The sequence below is a fragment of the Pocillopora damicornis genome, chromosome 14 (assembly GCF_964200805.1).
Source record: "Pocillopora damicornis chromosome 14, jaPocDami1.2, whole genome shotgun sequence".
Taxonomy (NCBI): domain Eukaryota; kingdom Metazoa; phylum Cnidaria; class Anthozoa; order Scleractinia; family Pocilloporidae; genus Pocillopora; species Pocillopora damicornis.
In genome coordinates this window covers 15,047,801-15,060,580 of record NC_142683.1, presented here as the reverse complement: position 1 = coordinate 15,060,580, position 12,780 = coordinate 15,047,801, and the positions used below count along the sequence as shown (strand labels likewise).

Genomic DNA, 12,780 nt, shown 5'->3' with positions numbered 1-12,780 from the left:
GTTTTTACTTCATTGTTTACGTCATTTGTTCCATAATTCATGAAAGATAAGCACATTATATTGGGGAATTAATTTATGGGTGAAAAAACAGTCACTTACTGCCAAGATTGTCTCTAAATTGCTGCTAAAGTAACGCCGACACGAACCAGAAACATGCATAAAATTTTACGTGAATGATAATCACTTGGTATTACGTTTTTGTCAACAATATTGGAAGCCTTCACCGTTTTTGTCGGCGAATTGTCAATTTAAACTTCTCAACCTCAGCAAACAATGGGTTCAGTTCCAAGTCGGACGTTTCAAAGCAACGACACTATTGTGTGTGGGAGGACATTCTCTAGTGAAAATGCAGATGTCAAGAAACCAAAGAAGAAATTCATTGTACCGTATATTCACATTGAGACGCCGTCTCGTCGGAGACGAGCAGCTTTTATCAAAGATGAGAAGGCTACAAATAACATTGATAAAAACAAACTTTGGATTCACTGGGCTCCACGAAGATATTCGTGGCCAAATACAGTAGTAATTAAAAACGGAAAAGGAGGAGAATTTCCTAAAGACAGTTGACCAAGCAAACAATAATTAGACGCCTTGGGCTCTTCTGGTGCTCGAATGGTTGTCAACGTTCCACCAAACAATAGACAATTTTCACATACACCTCAATCAACAAAGTAGTCCACGGGAAATGGCTGACCAAGACGACACATCTTAAAAATAATAACGAATTCCGAAGAAGCAGTGGGAATGGAATAAAATTCTCACAGCTAGGCGTATCTATTCAGAAAATCGCGAGAAATTTGCATGGCCGCTAGTGGAATTAACAATTTGTAAAATATAATTGCATTGCCATGCACGCTCAAGAAGCAAAGGCCTGCATGAGCAAACTCCATATTCCAAGAGGAAACTTCGCTCAGTTGTCGAAAATACTTTCTCGCTTTCAGCGATGTCTTGAAATGAAACAAATTATATCTTAATGGAGCGAACTAGAACATTTCAAACATTTTAAAACCCTTGTCACTGTCATAACGAGTCAAAATACGAAATTCAGCAAAGTCGAAGAAAGCTTTCCATCTTGCTATAACAGGCAAACCTGGCTACTTTGTCGCAGCATTGCAATGAAAAAAATTAATAATAAAAATGAATGATGACCTCAGCTTTTTTATTATTTTTACAATGCTAGGAAAAATAACAGAGCAGAAAAGTAATTGAAGATTAGTGAATGAATAATTCATTGTGCATAAATTATCTTTGTGGCTAACTATGCATTCATTATCATTGAAACGTACCTTATATAGTTATTTCAAAGACAGAAGTTATGCTGGAACATCATAACGAATCCTAACAATTATTTAGTAGGTTATAATTATATGTGATACTTGATAAATCACACATGCATGCATGATGTAAATACATAATGCAAGAATTATCGGTCTGTCATTTGGTATCGGAACTATTTGTAGGAGAATCCTTCGCTCTATTTCCGACGTTTGAAATTTAAGAACATTTCATCGCCTTTTATGTTCGAAAGGCAACCTCCGTCGAGAATTCAAAATGGCCGACTAGAGTGCCGCGATTGTCTAAGTAAATCTGGCTCTGAAATCGAGGTTGCCCGGTAACGATTAAACGATTAAAGTACAGTCCTTCCCAGTGCTACTCCATGTTTTAGGCTGATAGGCAGATGAGTAGACTGGGAATGACCGAACGATCGTAGTTGCGTCATAACACCCTTGCCAATCAACTTTATCGTCACGAATTTTCGGACCCAAGCTCTCACAGGATAGGATCAACTCGGCACCAAGGAAATATGCTCTTATCTCTTTATCTTGTTCCAGAAGAGGATTTTACCACGCCTTTTGAAAGAAAATTCTTCTAAAGTATTTTCTTTCTTCAAGTTCCGTATACAAAATCCTTCCCTAACTCTCCTCTTTCGTGTAAAGTATTTTCTTTCACGATGACTTTCTTAAATATTGACGTCAATTTTGTTTTGCTATATCTCCGTCTCCATGAGAAATTGAAAGGAAATCTTGGCGCATTTCGAACACTAGCAACGAAAAGGTCATCTCAAAAAGCGACCTTTCAGCCCATTTTCCCAAAAAATTCTCCACATTGTAAATAGAATAAGCTAAGAGAGATGGTAAGTTTGAATAATTATCCCCATTGTTATGATACGTCGATTTGCTATGACGACATGTTTGTTACCATGGCGACAGTTACGTCAAATTTATGCCTTTTTGTTGCTTGAAGTTCTCGCGCCCATTGAAAATCACGTTTTGAACAGAGGGAAACGATTAACAACTTCGACAGTGTCCTTTTTGATTAAAATATTCGACAGAAAGGAGTCTACCAGCCATGGGCACTGCAGTTAGCCGTGGTAATCGTGTTCCGACTTCAACCGAGACCGCGGAAACGTTGATATCCAGAGAAGAGTGGGAGAGGCAAGGGCGTGAGGTGCTGTCAAGACTGCGCATCATACCGCCTGTACAGCGAAGGAGGGCAGAGTCAGTTGGCTATCCTGCTCAGGACGGCATTATCTGGGTTTATTGGCGTCCCAAAGAGGCCAGGCCACCGCCCGCAGGTGGTATTACTGGAACTACAGGAGAAAAGGCGTTTGAACAAAACAAGAAGAAGAACGATTGAAAAAAGTCTTCGGACACTGTTCTTCGATCTGATGCTTGTGTTGTTAAGTGAATGATCGTTTGTAAATAGTTTTCAAACGACTTTTGTTGTCCTGTAATCTGATTGCAATTCTTTTTATTTCGAATTCTTAGACTTAAGTAAACGTATTCGTAGTTTGCCAGGTTCTTTGATATTCATGAAGTGGGTAATTTTCTAAAGGAACCGCGTCGGTGGGGAAGAGCTAACGCTCGAAAAGTCAGCGTTGGAACTCTTTACCGTGGCCAATTTGCATAATCAACTCATTTGATAAAAGAATTACATAACTTTTATTTGCTTTGTCTGTTTTAATGTTCAGAACCATTTTATGCGAGGTTTGAATCAGAAAAATAGTGTCGATGCCTTCACTTACCAAACATCGGCGTTTGAATACAGAGACGGGTCGGCAGAAAAATTACAATACTTGCAGTTAAACGGTAAATATTGTGCCTACGTCTCGTCAGCGCTGAGGCAAGTGCCACAGAACGAATGCCAAAATCAGTGAAAAGCAGTTTTCTTTTATTAATTATCAAATTCATTTGACAATTTTTTTAGCGATGTAGATCGATAACTGTTTCTGAATGTATTTAATATATCATCAGGAAGGTAAGTAGTTGTAATTGGCTGGATTATAAATTCTCAGAAATCCTTCTAAAAGGCCCTTTTTTCGAAGCAAAAACAATTTTTAAGTGTTTCGTATACTACAGGTAAATTGTTCAATTGCAAATTGAACTTCCGATCCAACGTTCGCTTCTGTTTTTCGTAAAAGTTGAGGTTCTAGATAAATTTTTGTGGATAACTGATCGGAAGAAAAAAATATGATGAAGTTCTTGACTCAAATATGTAACAATCGCACACGCGAAAGAGTGAAACAAGATTAAACAACCCTAGGGTCAACTTAATAAATAAGATTTTTAAGTTCTTGTTTGGCGTAAGTGCAATGAATAAAGGAATATTTAACCAAATGAAAAAATAAATTTTATCTGACACATGCTAACCCTTCACGTTCCGCCGAAAAGAAAGAAATAATTACTCATTACCGGCCTTTTCAAAAGTCGAATTATAAATATTTACGAAATGTATCGATACAAGTTAAGGTGTTTTCGACGTTTAGGTCAAAAGTCGAAGTTAACCTTTTTTTAGATCATCCTATGAGGTTCTGCCCGACTGATGTTGACTAGAATACGAGCACGCCTTCCTTTGGGAAGAGATCCGTCAAAAACGAGTAAAAAAAAAAACAAAAATACAAAAAACGAAAACGAAAAACACGAAAACAACAATTGATTTTTGTTCACCCCGAGGAACTACTCAAAGCACCTAAATCCCAGAGTTACGCACGGCACACAAGCATCAATTTAATTCTGTAGATTTTTTTTTCAAATGCGCGCAACGACCTTCGCCAGGAAGGGGGACTATTCGTAGTCTTGAAATTGACTGAATGTACGACTTGCTCGGTACGTGGGAATATCGCAACTCAGGAAGAAAAAAATTCACGTCTCAAGCTGGTTACTGATAATTTCGACGTCACTTTTACTTCTGACAAACTTAGCTTGTTGGAACGTACTTTAATCGACCAACACTCAACTTTTCGTCAACTTAGATTCACTCGTTGATAGAACATGAGTCTGTCAAGGCTGTATTCATCGAGTGGCAAAGGGCCAGTGGCCCACTTTAAAACGTTGACCTTTTATTGTTGTATCTTTGCTGAGTGTTGAGTGTTTGGCAAATGGTTTGAAGTTTACCAGTATTACCTTCGAAAGCGATTTGCTCCTTTGTGTTATACAGCAAACAAAACCAAAGCAAATACAAGTCATCCAAGGACAATCACCGTTGCAGTTCCTTTTATTTTCTCGTGTGATTGGTAAACTCCACACTTTCTTTAATACGCTGAGCGAAAAAAAAGTCGCAGAATTTCCTGTTATCTTTTCTTGAAACGACATAACCCAAAATACTTTCGGTTTTTTTTTGCTCGGCGGCTGTCGACATTTTATGACAAATTTTCAGCTTAGCGGCCGCGCATTCCAACACTCAACATTTCGGAAAAACAACCTCTTCGATTTTACATTATCGGTAAAACATAATTTATCACAAGCGCTTCTTCGTTTAACTCTATCTATGAATTATCAATGCGTACGCTGTGAAGTAAATACAGTAAGTTATAAGCTTTCGATCCTTCTTTTTAAACAGACGAGTTAAACATTGAATACTTGTTATCAAAAGCAAACATTAATATCCCTATAAAGACTTCCGTTTAAATACCTTTACTCCGAGTCGACTCCATCTTGTGAATAATGCAATAGCTTGTTCTGCATGCTTTTGATAAATCTTTTGTTTCAACAGAGCTTCACCATGTGTAACTCCTCGACTTTTATCACGAAGCGAAAGTGGTTCGAAACTTATCTTAGCATTGAAATATTCGAAAATTATCCTATCCTTAATTGAGACAATAATTTCCTGAATAGTTCATTTGACAGCTGCGTGCTTGGTGGCCAAGCCTTTGAACAGGAGCGAAGCTAAGGGTGATCTTGTTAAGATACAAACCTTGCTGCTTTTCAAATGTAAATTACCTCGTTATTATGCTAACTAGATACTGGTCTCCATCACAACAAGGCCACCTTCAGCCTCACTCCAAATCAAAAGCTTGGCAACTAAGTGCACAACTAAAAATGGTTCATTGTTATATCGAGATTTCATAAAGACTGTAATTGAATGATCAAAAGCACCTATCTGCTTGAGGAAACCTTGCCAATCGGGCCCAACTGGCTGAAACATTGTAATGTTTCATCTAATCAGATGTGTATTTCATCAGTTTGAACATTTTTTCTGCAGGGTGGATAAAATATTCAAAAACGTGCAGGAAACTACCTTGCAGCTTCGCCACGTGAAAATTTCGAATTCATTGCGTATAATCCTACAATTTTTGTTGCGGTAATATAAACACTTAGCATTGGAATATTCCTAAACTGACGGTACTTCCTCTTTTTCGTCGATTTGCCATTTTGTCCTCCTCATCTATGATCAAACTATTTCGATTAGAAAGCGGTTTTAATTCCAAGTCGCCATTTTCTTCGTTCTCGGTATTATCGTTTTGAAGAACATGCTTGTCGTTCCCCATTACAGCGCCATCTTTGACACCATTTGAATCGCACAGAGATTTATCCTTCTTGTCTAAATCTGCGCCTTCGTCCACGGTGGACATTTCCTCGTCTTTGCGTTTCTCGCGCAAAGACTGCACCACGCGCGCACTCACCCCATACTGCTCAAGAACTGTGTTCATTGAACAGAAAATGCTAGAGACGAAGGCAAGACCCACAAACGCTAGGAGCACAAGAAAGTAGTCGGCATCCTTGTTAAACTGCGGCAAAAGATCCCCAAATCCAATCGTACTCAGCGTTATAAACGTGAAATAAAAACTATCGATGAAAGTCCATTCCTGATGTCTCACTTTCACTATAAGAGACATCAGTGGTAACAGGAGAATTACGGTTAAAAAAATTGTCATGGACGCTACTTTTAGCTCAACATGTCGAGGGTGTGGTCGTTTTAGAAGACGTTGCTCAAAGGTTGTAACGAGTCTTGTGAATATTTCCGCGATCTTGTCTCCGACGGCTTTGAGAGTTAAACACGTCCCAGGGATTCCGAATAAAGCGTAGACGACACAAAATAGACGACCTTGCACTGTCTTGGGTACAATGTTACCGTAGCCTAAGTAAAGAAAAAAACACTCTAGGGGCCGGTCATTTTTTATTGCCTGGGGGAGGGGGGTTGGGGGGTCGGAAAATTTTGGGGGATCACATAGTATACGGGTAACGGATTGGGAAGTAGGGATCAATCGTCGCCAACAAACATTTCAGGGGGTACTAAAGCACATTTTCTACCAATGAGGGGGGAACATTAGAATTTTACAGAGCCTTATGGGGGGGGGGGGGATCAGGTAAATTTTATTGCGACTTAACCAAAGTCATCTGAGCCCCTAGGCGATAGATAATGATCGGTAATTAACACTGTAATTAATGCTGAGAAAATCAATACGTGAAAAGTTCTCCCTCAATCACTTTCTGGTAAGCGTCTCTCGTGTAGATGTAGTAATATCATTTAAATAGTAACATCCTCTTTTCCGTGTTACTATTTTTAAAGATTACAAAAAGAGCATTTTACGGTCGCTGTAGTCTATTCATCAATCCTTTAAGTGTGACGATCGATTCAAATGAATGTTTTAATTATTAAGCTGCAAGATCGTTGATTGTGCACGTGATAGTGTAGTCTGATCATCCAGTTGAGTGTCATCCCGAGAAGGGCCGTTGCTCGTAGTGGTGACTGACGTTTCGACAACCCGAGCGGAAGTCATTATCAGAGTCAAGTGAAAAGTTGTTGTTAGTCGAATATTCTAAGTCTGGTTCGTATAAACAGTCCTTCTCAGGACTACGCTCACCTGGACTGACGATCAGACTACACTATTACATGTTACCCACTGGTTCAAATCATTTACTGTGATAAGATTATTGATTGTTTATTAAGCCTGGTGGTTCTAGCCTTTAAGTCTGTAAATGGAACTCTGGAGTTTGACTATTCATATAAAAGCTATTGAGTAGTACTTTGATATGTGGTATTTTTGGTTCTGTTCTGTTTGTTATGTTTGACAAGCGTAAGGTCACGGGTTTCAATAATTTTTTTCTCCATAAGTGGTCGCCAATGGTATATTAGGCGGCTTTGCCAAACCTAAACACGGGAGCCTGTTCGCCGAGAGCCTGGTAACCGCTTTTGTTGAAACATCTGCTGGATGTGTGATTTTAATTGTTACATTTGTGGGTGAAAACCTAGTGTGTGAAAATTTAAATTGAAACTATTGAGCAATAAATTCACTTAGAACTTTTTATTATGCTTTAAAGGTGGCTATAACTTTTCTATTAATTCTTTTATTTGATGAATGTCTGCTACACAAGGACGACATTTTCAAAATAATGGCATGACTTTTAATTCATTCGAAACAAAATCTTCCGCAATAAATTCTACGGTTGCCTACTGCCCCTCATCCCGATTCCCCAGTCTTTCGCGGATAGGAGGGCAGCTCGGGGACAGGATACAGTTGAAGAGATGGTTTGTTGAAAGAATCCTTGTGCTGACTCGAGGAATATCAAACAGACTTTTACATTAAGTACGGTAGACTGCTTTTTAACTTGCTGAGATCAATTATGGTGGGCATTAATTTTGCATTACCTCTGACTTCGTGCTGTCAAAACCTTTTTTGCACAGCTAATTTAAGTGTGATTTAGACGAGTGTCTTGTAATGTAAAGAAAAATATCGGTGTAAATGCTTTCAAAATCAACCAATGATAAAAAAGTTTGAATCTTAAAGTCGCATAAATTGATATAAAATAAAGATTAAAATTCATGAGAAAATAAAATAATACACTTCTAAAGAAACTTGAGGTTCAATTATGACTTTCATCATAAAATGTTTCCGTGCTCATAATTTTTTCATCGCCCTCAAAAAAAAAAAGGTTACATTTCCAGGCTCAGGCAATTCGACGAAGAAAACTGAAAGCGTTTTTTCCTTCTTTGGTACGCTCTTTCTGAATAGGAGAGAAGTAAACGCAGCTAAGATTGAGTAGACTTATTTTGTTTTTTATCGAAATCACTTATGCATGAATCTCGAATTGTGTAGTTTTGTGTTAATTCTTTTGAATGAAAATTTGATGGAACAAACAAAAGGTGCAGCTTTCAAAATGATGTCTGTGGACTGAATGCTGTTGACTTATTCTTTACATAATAATAAATAATAATAATGACAATCTTTAATGAGGAAACTTTTTCACTAAAAAGTGGTTTACAAAAAGGACCTCGACCTCGACCTTACAAGAGTAAAGACCACGTTTACTTAGATAAAAAAATACCTCCTTTTGAGTGTTATGAAAAATTTCTTAACATTTACATCTGACAAAATTGTTCCAATTTTTGAAGTATTCCCGTAACGCCAACGCCTGGGCGGAAATTTTTGATGCCCTTTTAAAGCCAATATCTTCGAATCTGCTGATAGATTGGACTACTGATCATGGAGGTGGCTTCCAGTTTAGCTGGTGCCCACGGGAAAATAATTTCCTAAACAGAAGTTTCTTCGGGGAAACTTTCGAGAGGATAAAGGTGATTATTGTCTTAACCCATTTGATTCATCCGATTTACTCGGAATGTTTCCGATAATACTTATCATTTTCTACTTAACGCTGGCATTATTTTCTCTGTTACAATACATTAAAATCTTTTAATGTTGTTTAAGGTTCGCGAGAAGCCCATTAGCACGAAGCTACTGAAAGCTATCAGTGGCGCCATCGCGGTCAGTACAATTGACTCGGATATTGAGAGTCGAAATCGTTAAAAATTCAAAAGTGCATGTGAAAACATGTCATTGACATGAAAACTTGTGTGAAAGCTGACGTTAGGTGTGAATTTTCCTTATAAAATGAGACAATCGGTAATCTTACCTATTGTAGTTAGTACTACCATCGCGAAAAGGAAAGAATTTCCAAAATTCCATTCCAGAAAACCCTCATTTCCCAGGACAGTCGACGGAAACGTTTCCATCCATCGGTCGGCATCGATTGCAGTGATGTTGTATTTCTGCAAAATTTCTTTCCTTGTGTCTCGATGGCTTCTTATCTCTTGGAGTTGTTCCTGGCTTTCGATTGCTTGAAAAACGGCAGCTCCAGCCAAAACATAGATTGAAAACAATACCATGCGAATGCATAGCACTTTTGAGCTGTCAGAAACCTCCATTGCGTTATCTCGTACTCGACAATGTAGAAACGTTGTTTGCATTTTTAACCACTCTCTCTCCTAGTTCAAGAGATTCTGCTACGCCATACGCTCTGCGGTTAATCAAAAATAAAATAAATATTTCATAACTTTAGAAACATACCATTTAAAACGAGTTTAATTGCTAGTAATAAATCCATCTTGCAAAGTTAAGAAAAGGTTTTGAAGTCTTTTAAGGGAGAAAAGGGAAACTTTATGCAAGATACCCTTTAAGAAGTAAGGAGTGCATAAATTTATGTCTACATTAACAAAAATATCGAAAATAAACATATCAAATCAATTGTGGTTTTGAAACGCTCCTTTAGAATCATGCAGTGCGCCGGCTTAGTTTGTAATATTAACGAGGCAAATCACGAAAGTATTGATTCTCCTGTGAAGTTTTACGATAAAACCCAGCGATAGGATAACGTTACCTGGAAAAAAGAAGAATTATGAAGCGTAGGAAATGAAAATTAAACATGTTTACCCAGGAGCAGCTTGTAAAACATCAATTCACAACGCCACCTAAAGCGAAACATGCGGTTTTCGTCGTAAATCTCACGTTAAAATAGATCGAGGAGCGATAGTCTTAGAAAGCATTTGATTAACGGGAGTTTCTGTTAATCCCGTCTATGGAAATAAATTGGTAAAAAGCTGAGTTTGATTGATTAAAATTCAGTCGCCATCGACAATAGTAACGGCGCCTGTCAATTTATGATACAATTGTTCGCCTAATCTCAGTGATGTTTGAGTTAAAAGCTTTGAGTTTCATAATTGCATGCCCTTCCCTCTAGTATCTAGTTTCCTGATCCAGTATCAGTGAGATGCAATTTCTGTTTGCGCAAGTGGTTCTCTCGTATCTCAGCAACCGGCGCCATTTAATTTATGTTATATTTCTGTTGAAAAATTTTAAGCATAGCAGAGTATTCGTGTTTAGAAGAACAGCTTCTTTAGAACTTTTCTCAAACTACAAACTGACAAGTATTTAATTGATATTTCCTTGGTGACTTCGTGACGTGCTGGCAATGGTAACAAGACCATTTCTCTTTCTAATCAATTATAGCGACGAACAGACCACATAACATAAAAAATACATGTGTGGTAAATGAAAAGGTATATTATTTCATGCTTACGAGAGATGTTTGATGATCCATCTCAAAGTCAAATTAATGGGTTCTCAAAATTAATGGGGTGGTCTGCCATTATTGAAAACTGTGGATCCTTCATCTTGGATTTGACTTTCAGAGAGGTTCTTGCAACCGAGGTTGTAACAGTAAGGCGAAACAAGGAAAATAACGTCAAAAGGGGCACAATCTTGGTCAGAAAATCAACGCACAATTTCACTGCTAGCGCTGATTACGTGTGGAAGATATAATTTCTGAATGTTTGTCTTTTTGAGTCTGACATGTGATCTCGCTATCGTAAACAAAGCTCTTCAAACATTAAAAGATGTGAATGAATGTATTTTTATTCGTTATGTAACTTACGTGCGACAGAGAAAAAATTCAAATACCCCTACGATAAATCGAGCCTCAGACAGACAGACCCTTAGGATGTTCTGAAATTGGGTGACACAAATCTCTTTAGCAAGCTAAGTATTTTGATTACTGCAACGACCACCATGCAATGTCTAAAGCATCTTGGCTGTAAATATAATTAGGAAAACAGAAGGGATTTCCATAATAGGCGGTTACCGGCGGTCTTCCACAGCCTGGAAGATATCCTGTCGCCGTCTGTTTAGCATGTGAGCTGGCTCGCGTGTTTGGTTTCGCCTCAGGTCCCCTTTTCGGGCTCTAACGGCCGCTCATTGACAACGTTTATGAAAGCCCTAGAAAGTATTGAATCTTAAGCTCGACCACATTCGCTTTTGACTAGCGAGTATGGGACAAAGAAGACGTCTGAGTCCTTTGCGCGGAACCTCCTTTAAACCTATGTATTTCATGGTTCAATGCTGATAACGTGTAGGATGTTCAAAACAAATCAAGAACAAATTATATTCAGGTGGCTGGTTGTGGTTTTCGATTTAGCAACAAAATAATTATCAGCAAAGGTGTTATCATGGAGAAGATACAGTAATACATTCTGTACGCAATATAGTTTGGTGAATTTGTAAGCCGACAAAGAAGTCTCGTTGGATTGGAGAGAAATCTCTTCCAGTTGATCAGAAATGCAAGGCTTGCAATGGCGATTGCTAGGACAACGACTACCATAAATATCAGTGTTTGCTTTCTTGCCATGGACTCCAGTTCTTGGTTTGAACAAAATACAATCCAGCAACGATGTAATAAAACAAGGCAAAGTACCATTAAGCTTGTAAAGAGGAAAAGCATCGTCAAAACTCCAGTTGCTTTACAAAGCACGTCACCATATTTCCACTTCAACTCCAACAACGAAGCAACCATGAGCGGCATCGTAATGATGGCCGTAAACATATCCGTCACAGCGACGAAAAGAAGGCTGGTATTTCCCGTATAAGACTGACTGGGTTTTCTGAAACTTAGGACAGACAGAAGCCCGTTACCGATGATTACTGTCGAACAAACTCCTATTATCCCGGCGGCTTCGAAGGATAAAGCCATCGGAGAGATATCAAATGCTTCCATTTCCTCATCTCTGTCAGCCGGGGCCTCATTTGAATAAGGATCACTCATTTTGAATTTCACTCGCCCACAATTATCTTTTTCGATTTCCAACACTACCTTAAATAGATCTTCTTCAAGCTTTAATTCATTCACTCCCATTAGAGACACATTCTTTTGGTGACCGTTGGGCTGTCATTTGAATTCGCAGAGGTTTTTCGACCATTTCACGCACGCATTGATGACTTTCAGTGTAAACTTCAATCGAAGATAGGGCTTTTTTCCACTTGAACTGGTTGTGAATTATTGATTTCATTCGCTGATCGGCCAATTTTAAACTAAAATTCAAACGGAAAACGGAAGAGTTTTCAAATTAAATAATATTTGAATATCTATTAACAACCGAGTTTCCTTAATATTTAAAGCATTTTTTCAAAACTATATCGCGTTTTTTTTTTAATACAAGTTTGCAACGAAAGAACACAAATTTTCTTGTACAGTTCCAAAATGTCTGTAAAAAGAAAACGCTGATATTTGATTTAAAATTCGAACATAAACTGCATTTCGCTCAAGTTACATTGTCACAAAGCTACTGGTAGAATATCCACAGAGCGTAACAGTCACCAGCTGCGCGAAGAAATAGCGCTGGCTTGCGTTTCTTAATACGACTGAAACTTGCGTGAACTCTTTTTGGGTGAACTTCTCGGGTTCCAAGAAGTATTTCAAAATGGCCCAGAACACCGCGAGGGCTTCGTAAAGC

At 38.2% G+C, this 12,780-nt stretch overlaps 2 protein-coding genes across 4 annotated transcripts; both read right to left on the bottom strand.

Moving 5' to 3' along the window:
- Positions 1-4,471: 4,471 nt before the first annotated feature.
- LOC113676859 (potassium channel, subfamily K, member 16) lies at positions 4,472-10,805 on the bottom strand. 3 transcript variants are annotated; one of them, XM_027193594.2, is made up of 3 exons: positions 10,575-10,805; positions 9,132-9,515; positions 4,472-6,357 (listed from the first exon to the last, which is right to left on the bottom strand). In XM_027193594.2, exons 2-3 carry the CDS (start codon positions 9,463-9,465, stop codon positions 5,594-5,596), a joined length of 1,098 nt encoding a protein of 365 aa, XP_027049395.2. In that variant the 5' UTR covers positions 9,466-9,515; positions 10,575-10,805; the 3' UTR covers positions 4,472-5,593. The 3 variants fall into 3 exon arrangements, with proteins under 3 accessions (XP_027049395.2, XP_089049849.1, XP_027049403.2); XM_089193723.1 differs by lacking the exon at positions 10,575-10,805 and adding an exon at positions 9,876-10,249; XM_027193602.2 differs by lacking the exon at positions 10,575-10,805 and adding an exon at positions 9,929-10,067.
- A 633-nt stretch (positions 10,806-11,438) lies between these two features.
- On the bottom strand, positions 11,439-12,182 carry LOC149034648 (neuropeptide F receptor-like). Its single transcript, XM_089194897.1, has one exon. The coding sequence runs from the start codon at positions 12,180-12,182 to the stop codon at positions 11,439-11,441; it is 744 nt and encodes a 247-aa protein (XP_089051023.1).
- Between the last annotated feature and the right edge of the window lie 598 nt (positions 12,183-12,780).